Source organism: Pleurodeles waltl, chromosome 8, assembly GCF_031143425.1.
Source record: "Pleurodeles waltl isolate 20211129_DDA chromosome 8, aPleWal1.hap1.20221129, whole genome shotgun sequence".
NCBI lineage: Eukaryota > Metazoa > Chordata > Amphibia > Caudata > Salamandridae > Pleurodeles > Pleurodeles waltl.
In genome coordinates, this window is record NC_090447.1 from 1201502061 (window position 1) to 1201523138 (window position 21078).

Genomic DNA, 21078 nt, shown 5'->3' on the forward strand with positions numbered 1-21078 from the left:
ATTAAGGGTACAAGACTTTTGCTTCCCCTGCCCAGGCCTCATTTCTCTCACAAAAAGGAGCCACTATGGCTTTCCTCGGAAACACACCCATAGTTGACATATGCACAAAAGCTACATGGTACACTCCACACACATTCATTAGATACTACTGTTTGGATGTCATAGCAAGCCAACAAGCAAGAGCTGAAGAACTGTATGTTTGATGGCATGTGTGGCTGTAGATACAAATGCTCTGCATACTCCTACCATCTGATATTGGGTCCAGAGTGGTGCAATTTGTTTTTCTTCGAAGAAGCGTTTCGAGTCATAGGATCGAGTGGTGACTCCTCTCATTGATACTGCGCATGGAAATCGACTCTTTTGTTAAAGTGTTTTCTCTCCTCCGTTGGGTTCAGATGTCTGTGTCTTCACTCCATCATTCGAATCGCTCTGGTTCACCACCTTTCTGTCTTGACTTTTTTGACAGTATTGTATCTTGATAGTGCATTCCTATCTAAGCGTGCGTCTCGAATTGTCAGTCTGGCACTGACGGGGCACCCTCTGGGGTGTCCTCACCTGTCTTGGGCCTACCTCACCACACGGCACTGACCTTTATGCTGAGTTGATGAAACGTATGCTGTTTCGTTTCTGTCGTCGGTGCCACACTAACTTTCCCCACACCGACCAACATCTGGTGTGTAACTTGTTCCTCGTCCCCGATCACCAGGAACCCACCTGTGATGCCTGGAACTCCTTCCAGTCAGAGAAGACGCTTCGGGACCGAAGAGCTCATCGACTGGAGATGGTGTGCAAGACTCCGGACGACAACCGGGACAGCTTCGGGAGGAGCACGCCCAGGAGGGACATGAATAACAAGACAAGGCCTTCTTGAATCAGGACTCCGATATGCAATCGGACATCGACCACGAGGTAACATCTACACAACCCATGAGTGAGAGTAAGAAGATAGATGTTGCCAGCAAGAGAGTGGCAGCACAGGCAGCTAACCATTGTTGTATCACCAATTTACAGACGTTACTGGCTAGATACGACTGGGATGAAATGGAGGAGCTCCTCCAATTGCTCCGAGAAGAGCACAGCAAGAGAGGGCAGCAAATTGTTGCAAAGGGGCAAACAATAACTAATAATTCTATATGCTGTGCCATTGACGCAGCAGATATGGCTGCACGCGGCATCAATACAGGTGTCCTAATAAGAAGGCACGCATGGCCCCCATGCTCTGGTTTCAAATCAAAAGTACAGCAAGCAGTCCTTAGCATGCCCTTTGGTAAGAAGCGTCTTTTTGGCCTGCAAGTGGATTCTACCCATGAGAAGCTGAAAAAAGACACAGCTAAGGCAAAGGGTGTTCTACAGTCCCCCAAACAAAGGGTCACTTTTCCTCACCCCATTTTCTGAGGTGCTTACAAATCCACACCCTCCGTGGCATCTACTTCCCAAACCAGACAGCCTCTACCCTCCTATTCTAGAGGTTTCTATAGGAAGTCCTACAGAGCCAAAGCAACGAGGGCAGAGGTCAGAGGCTCTTCTTCCACTGCAAAGCAGTGACTATTTCTGTCTACACTACCACCCTTCCACCCCCCCGCTCACTCCACACCTATCGGGGGCGGCTTCAAGATTTTCATTTTCATTCAGAATGAGTCAACTACCATGAACCAATGGGTCCTTTCCAATGATCAACATGGTTATTGTCTGGAGCTCATTACCACTCCTCCAGACATTCCTTCTCGCACTCACAGACTACCCCACGAGCACCCCGCCCTTCTCAAACAAGAGGTTCAATCCCTTCTCAAAAGGGCCATCGAGCCTGTTCCCTTACAACACCAGGGATCAGGTGTATTGTCCCTCTACTTACCAACAAAAAGACGGCTCTCTCAGATCTATTCTGGACCTTAGACCTTTAAACCAGTACATTCTTTCAGAACACTTTCACATGGTTACTCTTCAAGACATTATTACACTTCTGCAACAAGGAGACTTTTTGACGGCTCTCGATATTAAGGGATGCCTACTTTCATATTCCAGTCCTCTCTGCACACTGAAAACACTCAAGATTCGTGGTTGCAGGCAAACACTACCAATTCAAAGTCCTGCCTTACTGAGTCACTCCTGCTCCCAGAGTCTTCACAAAGTGCTTAGCAGTAGTTGCTTCACACCTCAGAAGACAGAACATACCTGTGTTCCTTTACCTAGACAACTTGCTCATCAAAGCCAGAACATTACCTCAGTGCCAATACCACATTCGGTTAACAGTGGATCTCATTCACACTCTGGGCTTCACAGTCAACTTTTCCAAATCACACTACCAACCCCTTCATATACAGCCCTATTTAGGAGCTATTCTCAGTACAGATTTGGGGTTAGCATACCCCAACTTGGCCCACATTCAGAGTTTTCAGTCTCTTCTCCCCTAGTTTCAGGAGAATTGCACATACACAGTCAGGACTCTTATGCGCCTGTTAGGGATGATGGGGTCCTGCATGGTCATCGTTCCACATGCGTCCCCTACAGAAGTGTCTGTCTCGTCAGTGGCCTTAGTCACACGGTCACCTGAAAGGTCTAGTGTTGTTAGACTGTCATACTCACCGCTCTCTGCAATGGTGGAACACCACCAGCCTGTTGAAAGGGCGGACTTTTCTGGACCTTGTGTCACAGGTCACTCTGACCACAGATGCATCACTGAAGGGTTGGGGCGCTCACCTTCAAGACCTTACAGTACAGGGCCTCCGGGATCTCAGTCACCAGTCCCTACATATCAGTTGCCTTGAGTTTCAGGCAGTAATTATAGCCCTGAAAGTATTTCTTCATCACCAGTCTCAAAAGGTTTTCTTAGTCCGCGCGGACAACATGACAGCCATGTATTATCTACAGAAATGGGCTGTACACATTTGTCCCAGTTGTTGCAAGTCTCTCAGAGAATATGGAAGTGGGCTTTCCAGCACCACATTCACCTGGTGGCAGAGTATCTGCCAGGGACAGACGACTTTTCAGACCTGCTCAGCAGGATGCAGCAACAAGTCCACAAATGGGAACTCCACTCACAAGACCTTCAAACATACTTCGCAAAGTGAGGAACTCCTCAAATAGACCTTTTCACCACATCAGAAAATGCAAAATTCTCAAGCAATTCCTCCAGGCTCTATCCAAGGGCAACGCTTTATCGATGAACGGGTCAAAGATCCTTGCTTACGTTTTTCCACCTCTCCTTCTCATTCCATTTCTGATTTGGAGGATTATACACACGTTTCTCACCATGATCCTTGTAGCTCCCACTTGGGCGCATAAGCTGTGGTTCGCCACTTTTCTGGGTTTATCTGTAGTTTCCCCACAAGAAGCTTCCCAACAGGCTGTAACTTCTCACTCAAAATCAAGGACAGATCAGACATCCAGACCCCAGGTCACTAAACCTTGGATATGGCTCCTGAAGTCGTAGAGTTTGGTTACTTAGGACTGCCATTAGAATGCATGGAAATTCTCAGAGAAGCTCTTAGACTCACAACTAGAGCATGTTATGCTGCAAAATAGAAATGTTTTGTTTCCTACTGCCAACCCAAATGCACTGACCTGATCAAAGCTACTGTTCAAGATACTGTTTATTTGCTCCATTTACAAAAAACAAACTTACTTTACACTTTCATTCGCCTACATCACGCAGCTATTTCTGCATATCTACAGAACAGACCGCATATTTCTTTGTTCAGAATCCCAGTCATTACAGCTTTCATTGAAGGCCTTAGGAAGGTCATTCCTCACAGGGTGCCTCCTGGACCATATTGGAACATCAATATTGTGCTTACTAGGCTCTTGGACCTGCCTATTTTAGTCACTTCATTCATATCCTCAGCCATACCTTTCTTGGAAGGTGGCTTTCTTTGTTGCCATCACATCACTCAGACGTGTCAGTGAGCTCCAGGCCCTAACCTTGGAAGAACTTTCCTTTCAAATTCATACAGACAAGGTTGTCCTTGGCACAAACCTAAAGTTCCTTCCTAAAGTGGTTTCAGAATTCCATATGAACTAATTCTTTAAGCTACCAGTCTTCTTTCCTCCCGACTCTGTTGCAGAAAGAGCTCTCCACACTCTAGATGTTAAAGAACACTCATGTTTTAGATTGACAGAACCAAAGAGTCAAAGGAAAACTAAGAAACTCTTTGTAGTCTTTTCACTACCTCACAAGGGCTGTCCAAAAGCCAAAAGTGGCATACCTAGATGGATAGTTAAGTGTATACAGATTTGCTATACTAAAGCAGAGAGACAGTTACCAGTTACTCCTAGAGCACATTCTACTAGGAAAAAAGTGGCCACTATGGCTTTCATTGGTAACATCCCTATATCTGACATTTGTAAGGCAGCTACATGGTATACACCACTTATATTCACAAAACATTACTGTGTGGACGTACTAGTACGACAGCAAGCCAGCATAGGTCCAGCTGTACTACAAACACTTTTTCAGTCAACTGCAACTCCCCACAGGCTAGCCACCGCTTTTATGGAGGGACTGCTTTACAGGCTTTGCAGAGCTTGTATATCTACAGCCACACATGCTATTGAACGGAAAATGTTACTTAACCAGTGGCATGTAGTACTGTAGATTCACATTCTCCCTCCTCCACGCACGCCTATGACCGTTCCAGTAACATTATATTTGTATATATATATTTGTAAATATGTAGCTACATTTGCATGGACATCTCTTTCTCTATACTTCCTTGCATGCCTTTTCTCACCCACCTGCGGGAAAACAATCGAACAAGGAGTTGATGCCCATTCACAGTATCGCTGAGAGGAGGAGTCACTCGATCCCATCCCTCTAAACACTTTGTCAAAGAAAAACAACTTGCACCACTCCAGACCCGGCACTAGATGGCAGGAGCATGCAGAGCATGTCAATCTACAGCACTACATGGCACAAACAGATGCTTACTGGATAAGTAACATTTTCCTTCTGTCCTCTGGAACATCCTCCAGCTAGCCTCTGCTTAGGGGAGTGCACTTTACAATCTGTGCAGAACATGTATAGCTACAGCCACAGATGGTATGAACAGAAATATGTTAGTTACCTTGTAAGCATCTGGTTGTAGCATGTAGTGCTGTATATTCACATGCCTCCACCAACCTCCCAATAGCTTGTGCCTTTTGCAGAGCTCATGCTTTTTTCTTTCACTGCATATTGCGCTTGGCGCACCATACTTATGTGTACTCTCCATACATACGCTCACCTGCTGTGTGAAAAAACACTGACATTGAGTTGGTACCCATGTGCAGTGCACACCCACAGGAGGAGCCACACTGCCTTTTATGACATTCATTCTCAACACTGGATTGCAGGCTTTTGCTAAGCATATGATTCCGCAGCACTACACACTACAAACAGATGCTTACAGGATAAGTAGCATTTTTCTTTTCCAATTATTTTCTTTTACTATTTAGTAATTACAACTGAATGAGCAGGTAGTTACCTAGCTTTCAGTTAGCCATTAAGAAGGAATTTCCGGTTCACTTTTGGTTACTGAGGAGGCCATGCTAGGTAGATGCTTCAGGCAAAGTGACTGGGCTCACGGTGTGCTCCATTGACGTGTACAGTGCTTACTGAGTGCTGGGGTACTGAGCATATGACCAAAGGCCACTTATTGAATCCAGAGGTCATGCCCAGCATGTACTTTAGACGTGGGTACTGCATGCAGTGCCAAGCAAAGTGGGTGTTTTGGGAACAGTCCTACCCTGCGCCCAGTGCTTACTGGTCACAGCTACGTGCCGGTCCAGAAAATACCGGACAAGCTACATTCTTCACTATGTCTCCTGTACGTTAGCACTGGGTCGATAGCATGGACAAGGGACTATACTTTGATCCAGTAACTGAATGACATACTATTTACTTCGAAGCTGTAATCACATATAGTGGAGAAAACATATGCATTCCTTGAAAAGAGTTAATTTGAAGGGATGTTACAGTTTAGATATAAAACATAAAAAACACTGGAATTGGTATGTTATGGTTATCTACATACCTATCACCATTGATCCAGTGCACAACTCAGTAAAAAAAAACAATGAATGGATTCAACGATGGTATCGCTAGTGAACTCAGACATGACATCATAAATTACATCATCCATGACCTCAGAAAAGTGTAATAACATTATGCTGCAGCATGTGAGTTGATATTCTAGTCATTTGCATGAACGTTTCAATATGATGATGACCGTTCGTAATAATATGACATCACTTCATTGGTAAAGGTCGCCATTTCCTGATCATATAATTTACCTTTTGGGAAGTATGACAGCAGTTGGCCAGTATATATGAAGACACTTTTAAGGGCTATCACTGGAAGTTTTGGGGATTTGACAGAGTATCTTTACAGAGGATGTTTTTTATGTATGTGATGAAGTGAGCTGTCAGTGGAACAGCAAACCTTCATCACCATGCAGCCTGTATGAGGATATGGCAGTAACTTTGTTCATTAACGATTGCCCATTATCCTCCGTCCCACAATTTTTTTCAGGGGATTTTATTATTTGTAATAGATATACAGCTGTTGTAAGGTTTGAGGCCAGCCTAGTTTAGAATATCGATGTTCAGTACTGGAAACAGGGAAATGGTGAACAGGGTAGTGGGGCAGTTTTCAGATTTTCTATCCCCCCCCCCCCCCTTACCCCCTATGTTGTGTGCAGATGCAGGAGGCCATGGACAGCTGGCACGTATCTTAGTACCTTGTCTATTCGGGCAGCTGCCACTTTTAACCCCGCAACCTTGACCAAAAACTGGAGATGTTACTACTTGTCCCCTGCCTTTTCACGACTGGTGGGTATTGTGTCATACCCATCCCCAAAGTTTTGCCCATGACTAAGGTGCCTTTGTTTGTTCTCGCCATCTTGCCTGAGGGTGAGGAGGCAGGAAGTTTGTGTCTTTGACTGCTTATCCATAAGCTAAGGGTTATGTTGTGTCCTTTCCTGCTTCCTTTTCCAAGAACTAGGTGAATGTATTTGTTTCCTACTGTCTTGCCTATGGGCAGGGGTAAGTATCTGACCCTACCGCTGCCCTTACGCCTTGCTTAAAGTAAGGGTTGTGTTTACTGTGCTTATCCTATCCTCTCACGTTGTCAAGTGGGCTGTGTGTTATTTTATTTTAATTCCCTTCACTTTGCCAAAGGGGAGTGTGTTAGTTCTCAGTGGAGCATTGCAGGGTTTATTTGCCCCCTACCTTGCCCAATGGGGGTGCATTTAGTGGTCTTATGCTACTGCCTGGGGTATTGAATTACTGTTGGGCACCCACCCCCCGTTGTCCAAGGGTGGTGGTATATGATCCCCCAAACCTCTGCAGCATTACTAGTGCTGGAACTTCAGGAGAGAGAAGAAAAAGGATTTTTTGTCTCATCCTATTTCCCTAGGATACCTGTAGGGTGGTGGAGGGGTGCATTTGAGTGTTTTAACACCCTGGCCAAGGGTGTTAGGACAAATGGCTCCTGCAACCCCACAGTACTAAGTGCATTCCCAATTTGCATTCCTTTTGTAAGCCTCTTCGCTGCCTTGTCGCCTACTTTGGGGAGAGTGAAGCAACAGAGAAGTTGTCTGTCAGTGCATGCTTTTTAACTGAAATTGCTATTTTATTATGAAAAAAGGTCTGTTTTCAACCAAATTGCAATTTTTGTGGGCGGTAATAACTTTGTGTTGTACAAGAGCTGGGTAAATCTGGAGTTGTTATTATTACTTGTTTTTAAAGATATAGGCAGTGGGATGTGGTGGTATACCCCAATGGCAGAAACCATGTGGGCTGCCTTTATCCCCACAACCTTGCTTAAGTTTGCATTGAGATTGTGCCCCTGCCTTCCCCAAATGAAAAGTCACTTGATGTGGTCTTGTCCCTTACTAGCTAAACATAGTAGCAACTTCTTAGGGTGTAGAGCCATCATTCTTAAGGTTGGCTGTGTGTATATTGTCTAGCAGCTGCTCAAGCAAGGAGTACATAGGCGGTCCTAGCCTTTTCTACCTTTGCTGAACCAGCACATTTTATTTTTGACAGTGTAGTGCTGCCATGGAGATTTTACAAACATTACCAACAATGGGGTTATTTTTTTCAACTGCAGTTTTTATTCTGCGAGCTATATACACACAATCCACAATTATCATGAAATGTGATTCTTGTCTGTCATGCCTCAGTTTTATGGTTTTATGATTTTTATATGAAACCACAATTTTATCATTGTTTTAATATGTTATGTGATTTTATTGTACTTTGATTTGAATAAAGATTGATGATACGTCTAATGCAATGTTTTCTGTCAGCGAACTATATACTCAGATTGCAATTTCACACAGCCATAACAATAATAATGTATGCTTCATTAATAGCTTTTATGCTGTTTGTAAGTGAACTCTCTACAACAGTAACCGATCACTAGTCAACTATGCCCAGTAAAAGGCTCTGAAGTACTCTAATCCAGCAACTAGTTACTAGGCAGCCTTTCCCAGGATTCCTCACTTGGAAACCAACCACTCTACCAAGGCACAAATACTACATAAACGTGAGGCAGGACTGTCTACATGCCTGGGAGCCATGCCTGTCTTAAGGATATTGCTGCCAATGTCTGCAGCCCTGTCACTTGGAATTGACCAAGTTATGGGAGGCAAAGATGTACATATCTCGTAGGTCTGCAATAACATGCAGATGGAGACTGTCACAGATGAACTATTACTCTGATTTTGGTTGGCTTTGATTGTGTTTGTATGATAATCTGTCAATTCGTATCCATATTTTTACAGTAGGTTGGGGTATAATAAATCCATTTGAATAGATTTGCTTATTGTGTATGTACTGATTTTGGGGGTCCAAAACTGGGTTGGCTCCTCATATCCCCTTTACTTTTGTGATAGACCTGTTGTCCTTAAAATGCCTTTCTACCAAATGTGTATTGCCTAGAGGAAGGAGTGTGAGATTCTTGTTAATTCTCCCTTTCTCTGCAAGAAACCTGGCCTTAGTCATAGCACCAAGGGCGTGGGCAGTTTACCCCACTGTGCCCCCAAATGTGGGAATATGAAACTGTGTAATCCCCCCTGTCTTACTCATTGAAGACTGGGGTATAAATGTCCCTCATGCCACAGCATTACTGAAAATGGGGGATGTTCCTTTGCTGCCACAGCCTTGACCAAGGGTGGGTGTCTATGTGTTGCTCCCCCACTACATGCCCTAGTGCAATGGGACTTCTTTAGTACCCCTTTAACTTGCCCAAGGACATCGGCTTGTTTGTAAATGTTCATAGCACCTACTGTTTGCCCTCCTCACATTTGCGAAGTTAGCGCTCAAGGAGCTTTAAGCTTTCCTGTCATTGGCCTGCAAATTGCTGTGGGCCATAGTGGAATAGGGAAGGTGCTAGTTGCCTTGCACCACTGCTGGCTTCAAAACAAATATAAAAGGCACAGAATAAACTATTAGTGGGATAGATGTCAGTGGGTCAACTAATTTTATTTTTAAAATTGCACACCATAACTAACAGCCCGCTGTATTTTGCTCTTTGTAGACAACCATAGTTTATGGACTAGCCTACCAGACCGCACATGCTGGCTGGTTGCAAAAAGCATAATGTGGGCTTACCAAGAACTAACGGACACAGCACACTCATTCCTTACCATTGGTTAGCTATTTAGTCACTCATTGATTTAGTTCATAGTTAATGGATGTCTTTGTCCTAGCTTGTCTGCCTGAAACATAGCCTCTTTACCATCTCTTTAATTGGCTAGGTACTATTCTTTCAGTGCTCACTTTTAAGAATCTGCTTTTTCTTTTTGACAAAGCACTCCATGACAGTGCATGTGCTGTTTTCCAGTTCTCTCTGTTGTGTTTTCCTCCCTCCCACCAAATAACCCAATCTTCCATGTTATTTTCTCTTATGTTGCAAGCAATCTCTCTGATACTTCTCCCCCGCCAGACCCCCTGCCTCCTCCGAGCTCCATATTGCTTTCACAACCGTGTGCTTCTCCTTTCACCCCTGTGTTGTTGGTCTGCCTCTTTTGCTGCTTTTCCCCCTCCCCCAGCCCACTTCCTGTAGCTTTCTCTCACCTGACACTCGTTAGCCCCCACAGTCCGAATTTTTTATTTATTTTTGTGGTTGAGTACCAGGAAAAAAACACTTTCACAGTATTTCTTTTACTTTTTTTTTTTTTTACCAATCCATCAAGGATTAGTATATTTTAAAAAGATTCTCCCTCCTTATACCCACGCATACGCAGGCCACATAATTGTGCCCTTTTTCACATTTTTCCTTTACTTTTGTGCTGCCCAGTATTTTGCCAAGATATTTTTGCCAATGTTTGTATAAAATGCAGTCATCTAAGGAGTGTAAATTGCATGGGCATAAATGGTGTGTATGGTCCTTTGCACACCAAAAATGATGAGGGATTTTCGGTTTTGTTTGCTGAATTGTAATTGAGCTTTGCCTTTATTTTCAGTACATTGTATTTTTTAATGATGTATTGACAGTGGCTCCTGGGTACTTTTGCAGGAAGCCAAAGTGAAAGTGCTTCAAAATGAGGTGAGTGGACTGCAATAAAATAGTAGGTTGGTGGCAGATTTTGCACAGCCATTTGCTAGTGTACAGGATAAATGTGAGCCTGGAAAGACTATACATGAAGAAGACAACTTCTGACACCTACTGAAAAAAGAGGACTCACCCAAGGACTCCTTACTCTTGCTTGCACCCAAGGAGAGGATCTGCTCTAAAAGGATCTAGCGGTGGGCCTTCTGTTTGCGGGCTTTAAAGACACAAAAAGCAGACGGACTATTGACTTTTAAGAGGGCCCTGTTGTCCCCAAAGGACTGGATGCAAAGGGGACCTGCTGTAGAGAGATGTGGTGCCTAGAAGCTTTCCCTGGAGAGGTGGGGGCTGAAGGGCATGACCAGACCTAACTTTCCCAGCCTTTGGAGAAAAGTGTGACATAATCATTTTTCCGGGATAAGGCGTAGAGACTTTCCATGGGGGTTGCACCCAAGGCAAGCAAATAAACTAGGCCTATTTCCCACGTTGAAAACTGGCTCAGTGAAGCCTCACAGTAAAGGTATCTAGCCTTGTGGAGCTCTTCCAGATTACTACGCCCAGTCTTTTCCCTCTGGAGGGTTTTGATATTCAAAAAAGTGACTAAGTCTGAAGCTGAAACCATGGACGGGGGTCAGGAGGCACAGCTATCTGACGTACAAATCCAGATTTGTCTCACTCTGAGCTTTCAGCCACAAAACCAAGAGCTTCAGCGGGAGCTTGACAATGACTTATCTGATTTTGAGGTGCCCTCGCTGGGCTCATCCTTGGACCATCTTCCAAAGAAGTTTGACTTCCATATCAGAGACCAAAGGCAACATTTTCACTATCGTGCCCCAAATTGCATATGCAAAAAAGCTCCATCACGCTTGTCCTGAAATCGTGCCTAAGATCCCAGTCAACCTCTACCTGTTGTGTTTTTATTGACAAGTTACTTTTTCTGGGGCTGTTTTGCCTTAAAACTCTCTGATTCCTCTTATTTTAATGATCTTGGTATGTTTTCAGTCATTAAATTATTCTCTTTTTTACATTGTTAGTGGCATTTTGTGTTCTTTATTTTATAGTAGTTGTTACTTCTTAAACTTAACAAGCACCTCTCTGAGGATTGCCTGCTGCTTGTGTTATACCTATAAGGAGGTGAACTTAGATTCTTTCAACTGTATTTTGACCTAACCAGATTGTGTTCATTAAGTTGGTAGTTGTCACCCCTTCCAAAACAATTACCCCAACTTTACACATGCATGTTCTGATTATAATCTGTAACTGTTTGGGGTATTCCTTAGACTGTCTACAAAACCTGATTTGGTGCTTCATTACCTACTGACTCTAAGTATGCTGCACTCATCCTAGCAGTATTTATGCTTTAAGCAAGTCCTAATCTGCTAAGGTTCCTCCTTTGTTATTATAAATGTAAAATATTTAAGTACATGATCTAGAAATAAGAAAACAAGTTGAGCTATTTTTCATTTCCTATATTGATAATGGGATGTAATATTCATATATTCCTCCTATAGGCCTTTTCATCTTTATAGTGGTACTCCAGACCGCTCTAGTTCTGTGAACCTGGATGGTGCACACTGGACAGTTAATAGGGGATGAGCTTGACAAGTGGAGAGATTGCCATGCATTGGACCAGCCCTCTTTACCACATTTTTGGAAACCTTAAAAGCTGTTTCTTTCTTGCTAGATTCTTGTACACACGCAAAGAGCACTACACTACATTGAACTGTCCTGGCACCTAACTGGTTGAAAGCAGAGACAGAGAAGTGCCCACCTGTTGTTTAATACAAAACTGTGATATTAAAATACATTGGTAGAATAAATTAAAAGTGATACTTACCTGTAATCTGGCACTTGGAAAGGTATATATTTAAAGGAAAGACTTGAGATGTACAATCGTATTAATTTTCTGTCCTAGCCCTGAAGAAGTTCTGATGGAACAAAACATGTACGCTGCAGATAAATATTATTTATGCTACAAGCAGGTTTCTTTTTGTTAGAAAATATCCTCAAATAAAGTATGTTTCAAAGTATTACAATGGATCATCAAGCATATTGTTTCATCACTGATTTTGATTACTTGGCCTACCTGTTTATTACAACATTGTAATGTTGAGGCTGAGTTTTATTAAATAAAATTAAGCTGGAAGGCAACCTTTTGAGTTATATTTAATTATGGATTGTGGTAGTTAATCCCTTTTATTCGTACACCTCAATTTATAACTGTTTTCAGTTTGGATTGTAATTAGTAATGCAGTTCTCTAAAGTGCCTTTACTGCTATGTGTAAATAAAAGATTCTGGTAGGACTTTCAACCGATAGTAAGCATATTGGGACCGTCTAAATAATGGAAATATATAAAGCAAAACTTATTTTCTCAGTGTTTTTGTGGCTGGCTTTTGGGGGCTGTAATAATGTTTCAGCATTCAGGTTAAGAAAAATAAGTTCCTGAAAAGACTACTGTGTTTCACGTCCTCGCTTTCTAGCTGTGTGTTTCACAAGGCTGTACCTCTTCCCCTCCTTGAAGATAGGTTTAAGTAATTTTGGTATAGGTTAATTGTTTTGTGATGCTCTTCGGATTATTTTTTAATTATGTTATTAAACTAGAATGATGGGTTACCTACCTTGTTATGATTATTTCTGGAAAAATGTGACTGGGATTATGTGTTTGGGCTCTTAGGGGGTCATTCTGAGATTGCTGGGCGGCAGAGCCTGCCTGCCAAACTCAATCCACCACCTGACCGATAGTGCCGTCAGGACACCGCCAGCCCTATTCCGACATTGACGCTGGTTCGTAATCTAGCCGGCGCTAATGTGGTGGTACTGCAGCAACCGTCGCGCATTTCACTGCCCGTAATTCGGGCAGTGAAATGCGCGACGGGGCTGTGCGTGGGGCCCCCTGCACTGCCCATGCCGAGTGCATGGGCAGTGCGGGGGCCACCCCCATTCTGCCAGCTTTCCCACAGTGGTGTGAACCACCATTGAAAGGCTGGTGGAATGGAACTCGTAATCCGGTGGGCAGCGCTGCCCTGGCGGATTACAACCTCCGGGCCTGCCAGGCTGGAGGCTGACTCCAGCCTTGCGGTGTTGGCAGTATTACCGCAGCGTTTCAGCCACAGTCAGAATGTGTCGGAATGGACCACCACTACCGCCGCGGTCCAGTGGCCACCCGAGTCTGGCAGTCTCAAGACCTCCAGACTCTGAATGACCCCCTTAGTGTTCTGACAGTCTCAAGCAACTTCCATGCCAGCTCTTTGGTTTTTTGTTTGTCTTTTTACAGAAATTACTTATGAGTGGGAAGTCTCTGAAACGTTGATATTCCCCATTAAAGCGTATCTCCTTATTAAAAAATAGCTCAGGATTGAATTCTATATCATGAGTTTACCTCTATATGATGGGAGTGTCCTAAACTATTTTGTAATTGACTGGCTTCCTGAGTTTTGCTTAAACTAGCGTTCTAGAGCTGAAAATGGTCCATGCTGTACAATGTATATCACGTCAGTCATGCATGCTTTTTCTCTTTTCTTTTTTTGTAAATTGTTCGCTAGGCGTAGGAGGAGATAATTAAACCTGTAAAACCTGATTTAATAAAACAATTAATATTATATTGCACTTAATTGTATTTAAGTGCTGCCATTTCAGTACGGGAACGAGTGGTGTTTGAGATTATCCGATCCATGTTTTATGATGCTTATGACTTAATTATTTGTTTCTGCTGTCATTTTATGGTTTGAGGATTTTGTACTTGTTTTATGATATTTTCACTTGTTTTATGGCATATCAACTGTTTATTGATTGTGAAAAGGAGTCTTATGTTTTTCCTATCTATGGATAGACTTTTGTTCATAGCAAGTCTGATTGGGATTTTAGTAACTTTTTCAATGGAAAGAACACAGTCACTACTCATCAGTGACCAAATATGCCTAAATGTCTTTCCAAGATACGTTCAAAAGCCACACTGATGTCTTCTACAGAAAGAATGTTCATAGATCGAAAAACAGGGTAATTCCTACTAAATTTTATTTGTTTCAGCTTGTCTTCTGGGCTACAAGCAGGAAGTAATGCTGCTTTTCCTGGACTTCTGTCACTCGCGGGTCTCCCAGGGTTTTCACCAAGCCACTCCCCATCTACTTTGCAAGGTTTGCAGCAAAGCGCAGCAGCAGCAGTGGCAGCACAGTCAGCACTCTTGCAGGTACGGTTGCTAATGTAATTCTTGTTAATATAAATGCAGTTTGATTTGAAGTTTGGGAACAGTTTGTTGTATGTGTTTCATTCAGTATACCACATTCTGCGTGCCTCTTAATTCTCGTACCTCACTACTGTTGTATCGCTTCTGGTAGTCAGTCTGTTATAAAAACACATACACTTGGGTGGCATCAGTGATTCGGAGGTATTAATCTCTTTCCGAGGTGCACAGCATTAAAGCATGCACTGGGGGCATAATGAAAGAGACAAGGGGCAGCAAAGGGAAAACCATCAGCTGTTTATCAAAAATCTGAAAAGGTACTTGGCCATTGTACCCATTTTACAGTAAAATTAAGGCTTTGAGTATATTCAGAAAATTGGGTGTTTTGCACTCTTTTTACTGTGCAAACATCAGATTGTTTTGCTTACAAGCATTTTCATAAGATTTTGCGCAGTAATGTTGCTGAATTCTTTGGAAATTATATTAGGAATCCGTGCAAAAATATGGGCTAAAACTGTAGCATTTTCCTGTGATTTGCTGATGTTTTTCACATGGAAGCTACATCATATTGCAAATAAGGCGATTGGCTGGTAAGACACTTTCATTTGTGTGCTGGTGTAGTTCAGACAACCAGTAGCAATTGAAAAAAAGAGAGCATTTTGTGACAGAGAAGGATCCTATGTATCATCTGATGTAGGAGTGCCCAAAAAGACAACACAAGGGTCCAGTGGTATCTGAACATTGGAAATGGCTTTGATATAAGAGAGTACATCACTCCACAATACCTGCACAATGCCACCTGATCACCAGGTGTAGTGCATGATCTTTCTTTGGAAACAACTCCTCCCAGGGTCTAAGAGGGACCCAGCCTGGGGGGCAAAAACCCTTTTTTATATATATATTGCTGCAAGGATCCACTAATCCGCAGTAAAAAAAATTAAACAAAATAAATTAAAAAAAAAACCTGCTGGCATTCTTGACCTCAAACTTCCCCCACATGAGGTAAAAATAAATTTGTTAACTGAGCCCAAGCAATCTCTGCAGAACCTATTCTACGTTTTAATGAGGCCTTGACTGATACCCTCCTGGGTACCTGGGCTAAACCTTGCACAAGTGCCCCTGTTGAACCACCAGGGGATCTGGACTTTGTACCCAGCATCCTTCCTCGAAGAGTCCTTTGGTGTCTGAGGGAGCTCTCGCTATCCTTTCCCAGGCCATGCAGGGCGGTCATGATGCAGTGACGTTTTCGGTCCGCTGCAGCCTTGATACTGCAGTCTCCTTGGGCTGAGCATTTGTAACCAGTGTGGCCATCTGACAACATGCTTGGATGCGCTATACTGGCTTTTTGGGGGATGTCCAGTTTGCCCTTCAGCGGACCTGCCTATACGGGGACAAGGCAGATTTGGTGCAGGAGTGCTTTAAGCACAGCAGACATACAGCTGACTCCCTTTGATTGTCTGCTGCTCCTCTGTTGCCCCCTGTGCAGTTTCGTCCCATCCATGGATTTGGCAGGTGGTCCCAATTTCACCAGCTGTACCTTACCGAATCCCAGACCCCAACACCCCCACTCCGTCCAGCAGTCTTCTCACTCCTTTTAGGGTCACAGCTGAGGACTCCATAGGTCACGCATTCATTCTACTGCTCCATCCGTTCCCGCACCCACCAAGCTTCTTTGCTGTGTTTTTCGTGACACACAGCCATCCTTTCAGCAGCAGAATGTGCCAATTCTTGCCACGGTCTCAGACCACCACCTCAAACCAGTGGGTGTTGCAGATTATTCTGCAGGATTATGCTCTCCCATTCCTGGAAACCCCAACACCGCTGTAACCATTTCTAGAATGGCTGATACAGGGCCACCTGTACTTTTAGAATAGGAAGTGAAGGTTCTTTTGGCCAAAGAAGCCATAGGAATGTCAGAAGTAGTTTGTGGTTGCTATTTCATATACTTTCTGGTGTGAAAAATTATGAAGGGATCCGTCCTATTCTAGATCTTTGCCCCTCCCCCCCAATACTGAGAAAGGCCAAATTAAAGATGCTCAACTTGGCTCAGGTCTTGTCTACCATCACTCCCATAGACTGGATGCCTATTTACCTATTTCTGTCCTGCAGGCTCACAGGCATTACCAGCAGGTCACAGTGGGCAAGAATAATTTTCATTTCACTGTGCTCCCATTTGGCCTCACCAGCTCCGCTCAAGTATTCACAAAAGTGATTGCAGTGGTCGCAGCTCATCTGTGGAGGTTGAATGCTGAGGCTGGCATACCCCAGGTAGCTGTCACCTACATCGAACCTTCTCACATCGTTTGGGTTCACGATAAGTGTGCTGAAGTCACACCTCACTCCTTCTGATGCTCCCTTCAGAGACCTTCAGGACACTGTGCAGTTTTGCCTCTGTCCAACAGAGCGCAGAGTCCAGGACATTCGAGCTATGATCCCAATATTTCAGCCTCTATCCTTCATCTCAGTGAAGTGACTCTGAACTTGATGGCCTCCTGCATCCTGCTGGACAAGCACCCCACATGGCATATGCGGGTTATGCAGTGGGATCTGAAGTCCAAGTGGCTGCAACATCAAGGGAACTTGTCTGCACATTTACGGATTTCAGAGGAAACTGTATGGGATTTGCAATGGTGGCTACAGGTCCACGATTTGGTCTGTGGCATACTGTTCTCTCTACCCAACACCAAACTAACAGTGGTAACCAATGCATCATTTCTAGTCTGGGGTGCCCATCCAGGGGAGGTAGAGATCAGAGGCCTCTGGTCTTGAGAGGAGTCTCATCTTCTAAGGAAGAGCATTGTCTTCATCAACTGGACCCGAAGAGAGCTCTGTGCTTCTAAATTGATCTGACTAGCCTCCCTCTTCCCCGTCAAGTGGACAATCAATCTTTTATCGGATTCGTAAGTGTGAAGAAAGGCATAACGATATAGTGCAGCTATCTCCGCTGGATTATGCTCTTAAAAATCTCTACACTTTAGTAATGAAGCAGCCTTCTGAGGGCTTGCGGGCTCGTTTGGCCAGACCCCAGGCTGCTATTTCTAAGTTAGCACATGGAGTGCCTGTCCTAAACATTTGCCAGGCTGCGACGTGGGCATCCCTCCATATGTTCATCAAGCAGGTCCAGCAGGATGGAAATTGTGCTTATTTAGTTATTCATGACTTTTTGTTTTGAGCCAGTTCACATACCTACCTCTTGGGATGAACCGCTCTGGTATCCATTCTAAGGTGAGGAATTTGCAGTTAGAAGTCTCTCTCAGAAGAACAAGTTACTTACTTTCAGTAAAGCATTTGCTATTAGAGGCTCTAACCCTAGATTCCTCATAGATCTGCCCTGTTCTGTGAACTAGATTCTTTCACTTAAAAAATATCACTTTAGATACCCTCACACTGGCCTTGACTAATTTGACTTTGACTCCACGTCTGCAGGCGTGGAAGAGTCATGAAAGCAAATGATGTCAGCGTGCATGAGTGGTGCCTATACAGGCCTGTACACATCACATCTAGCATGGATGTCACCTCCCGACACACGGGGTGCTGCTTCAAATTTTTCCAATCCAGTCTGACACTTGGGGAATATTTTCAGGTGAGGAGTCTGCGGTTAGATGGAGTGTCCACCAGAAATGGCGTGACCGAAGGTAAGTAACTTGTTCATTAGGCTACTCTAAGGTCGAATATTCAGAAGTAGGGAATCCTGGGGTTATTCCTGTGGTTGTTCCAATTAAATAGGTAATGTGAGGAAGGCAGACTTATCTGGTGATCCTGAGGACTTATGTGTCTACTCTCAGGAACTGTGTTTGACCAGATAGTTACAGGTACGAATCTTAGAGTGTCCACTCAGCATTTCATGCTCCCAAAATTGAAAATATGAGTAATGTAGAGATGGTTTACAGAAACATCTTTTATTTATTTTTGGTTGAAAGATTTCGTATGGTGCTTTGACAGTCCTCACCCTACTAAACAACACTGTGGGTTGAGTTTGACTTAAGACTTGGGTAAGGTCATTTTGGGGACATTGAGGACTTTTCTACTGCCCAGGCTACTAGGGGACTGATTGCAGTTGCCAAAGCTTATGTTTGGCTCCCCATGAATATTTTTTTTCTGGATGGTTTGTACTTCTCTTGTTTGTTTGCTCCAATACATTTTACTTCATTCAATTATTTATTCATATTTCACCTTTTCACATTTATTGTTAAACTTGTTAAACTTGATTATGTAAAAGTTCCCTGCTCACTTTCACCTTGTTGTTTATTCTGCTTTGTTTAAGGCCCAGTCAGCGGCAGCAGCTTTGGAGAACTTCCAAGTCCAGGCAGATGGACTTATTAACTATGCTGCTTCACCAGGAGCTCCGTTTTCGCTACAAGCCGGGATGCCACAGCGCGGATGGCAATAATAAACACAAATTGTATCTCTCAATCGAGTGAACAATGAGACAGGTGCCTGGATAGTTACACAAATCAACATTTGTGAAGGGATTGGAGATTTCATGGACACATGCACCAGGCCAATGAATACTGTTTTTTGGAGCTTCAGTGACCCAATGTACAGCTGCAGTTCAGTATCATATTGATGCACTCTGTGATTCTAATTCATCGTTTTTAGTCCTAAGTTAAATAATCTATTTCAATGAATATGGTAGGTAGGTAACTAATTTAAATGTTGTATCTTAGTAGAATGTGGACAGTCACTATTATTTCAAGTTGTGGCAACAAATGTAAGTACATACTTTTTCACACCTCCAGTGTAGTAAAGTGATGCATTGGTAATACAAGTATTTGTTGCAGAGTGGGTCCTCATGTCTGAAGAGATATATTCACACCATAATAACATTTAATTATGTTGTTATAAGTGTGCTGTGCATTTTTGCGGTAGGTATTTTTGAATTGGTTATACTTAGGAAAAAAAACTCAACAAGAAATACGGACATATATTAGCAGAGTGTTGATTGAAATATATTTTAATATAGGCAGATGCAAAGATGTGAAACCAATAAAAACAAAAGGTATGGACTATTTTTAAAAAGGATTTTTAGATATTTAACTTGCAGTGTGGAACTTTGTTTTTTATGTTGTCCCACCCCTCAGGGTGTGAGAAGGATAAAGCATCATGTATGTATGTAATTTTCATTACAGCTGTAGCATTTTCAGATGTCATCTGTGTTTGAAAAGTCAACATGTTATTACTAAAGGATGGTGAAAGACAGGTAGCTGCACTAATGAGACTTTCAATACTTGAATTTGGTCCATTTAGAAGGAAATACGTTGCGGCAAAATGGCCCATCTCTATTCCATTGGAAATGTAATCTGAATGTAACCATTGAAATCTTCTATAAGGGGTTTGTTCTGTACCCTCTTCACAACCAGGTATTGACTGATTATGCATACTTTAATGTTTATTGTTTGAGACTTTGATGCTACTCTTTGCTCCTTTGAGCTTCATAGACTGCTTGAAGGGTTTTAAAAAATGGAAAATAGCCGTTAGCAGTAGCTAGAACAGCTGTGTTAGGTAATGCAACTTTTGTGCTTACATAATGAAAACTATATTTTATATTGTTTGCTCATACACACTGCCTAACTTTGATGCTCTTAGGTACACTAAGTGTGCATTTTGTTACAGCTAGGCTCTCGAATATGTGTGCAGAACGTTAATGCTTTATACATGTTGTTGCATAAGCACACCAAAAACACAATATAAAAAAGTTGTCTTTGGTATTCAAATATTGCAAAACACTGATCATAAAGATTTGAAAAGTATCTGGTAATATTTAGAATAGAAATGTCATAACCTTTGGACTCTCATGATTCATTTAGTAGGGTATTAGATTGTTGAGCATGCACTTTGCCTCATTTACGCCTGTGGTTTACCCATTCGATTTCTAGTGAAACCACATGCGTAGCCCGTTTTGATCCACTTCGTTTTAGTGGGTAATTGTACTAACGTTTTTAGGTCGTGTAGGTAAGTCTCTGTAACATATAATTTACGACGGTTATTTATTGCTATACTTAAAGGTTGTATCCTATTTTTTGCACTGGCTCACACGTTGGTTTTTAACAAATTTCGAAGTCTCCAAAAGGACGTTGGCACTGTGAAATGTATACATCATTGGAAATGGAAACTGATTCATGCACACAGTTTTGTAGTACAATAAACCGCATACATGGTCAATCGTTGTAGGAAATTGTTTCTCTGTCATGGATTCTCATATTTGCTGACCGATAGAATTATTCCAGGGCACCTATTAAGATGCTGTACCCTTACTTATTTCAAAACTTGTAATACAAAACATATGGAGTCCTCTAAAATAAAAAGCAAGGAATAGCAGATTAGACCGTGAATAAGGTGCTGCCCCTTTTAAGTTTCTGCAGTTA

At 42.8% G+C, this 21078-nt stretch overlaps 1 protein-coding gene across 2 annotated transcripts in view; it reads left to right on the top strand.

The window, feature by feature from the left end:
* PROSER1 (proline and serine rich 1) overlaps positions 1-20875 on the top strand; it is a 157422-nt gene extending 136547 nt beyond the window's left edge. For both annotated transcript variants that reach the window (XM_069205486.1, XM_069205487.1), the window contains exons 12-13: positions 14560-14719; positions 18978-20875. In XM_069205486.1, coding sequence (XP_069061587.1) covers positions 14560-14719; positions 18978-19103 — 286 coding nt within the window. In that variant the 3' untranslated portion in view covers positions 19104-20875. The remainder of the gene's footprint in view (positions 1-14559; positions 14720-18977) is intronic.
* The last annotated feature ends 203 nt before the right edge of the window (positions 20876-21078 follow it).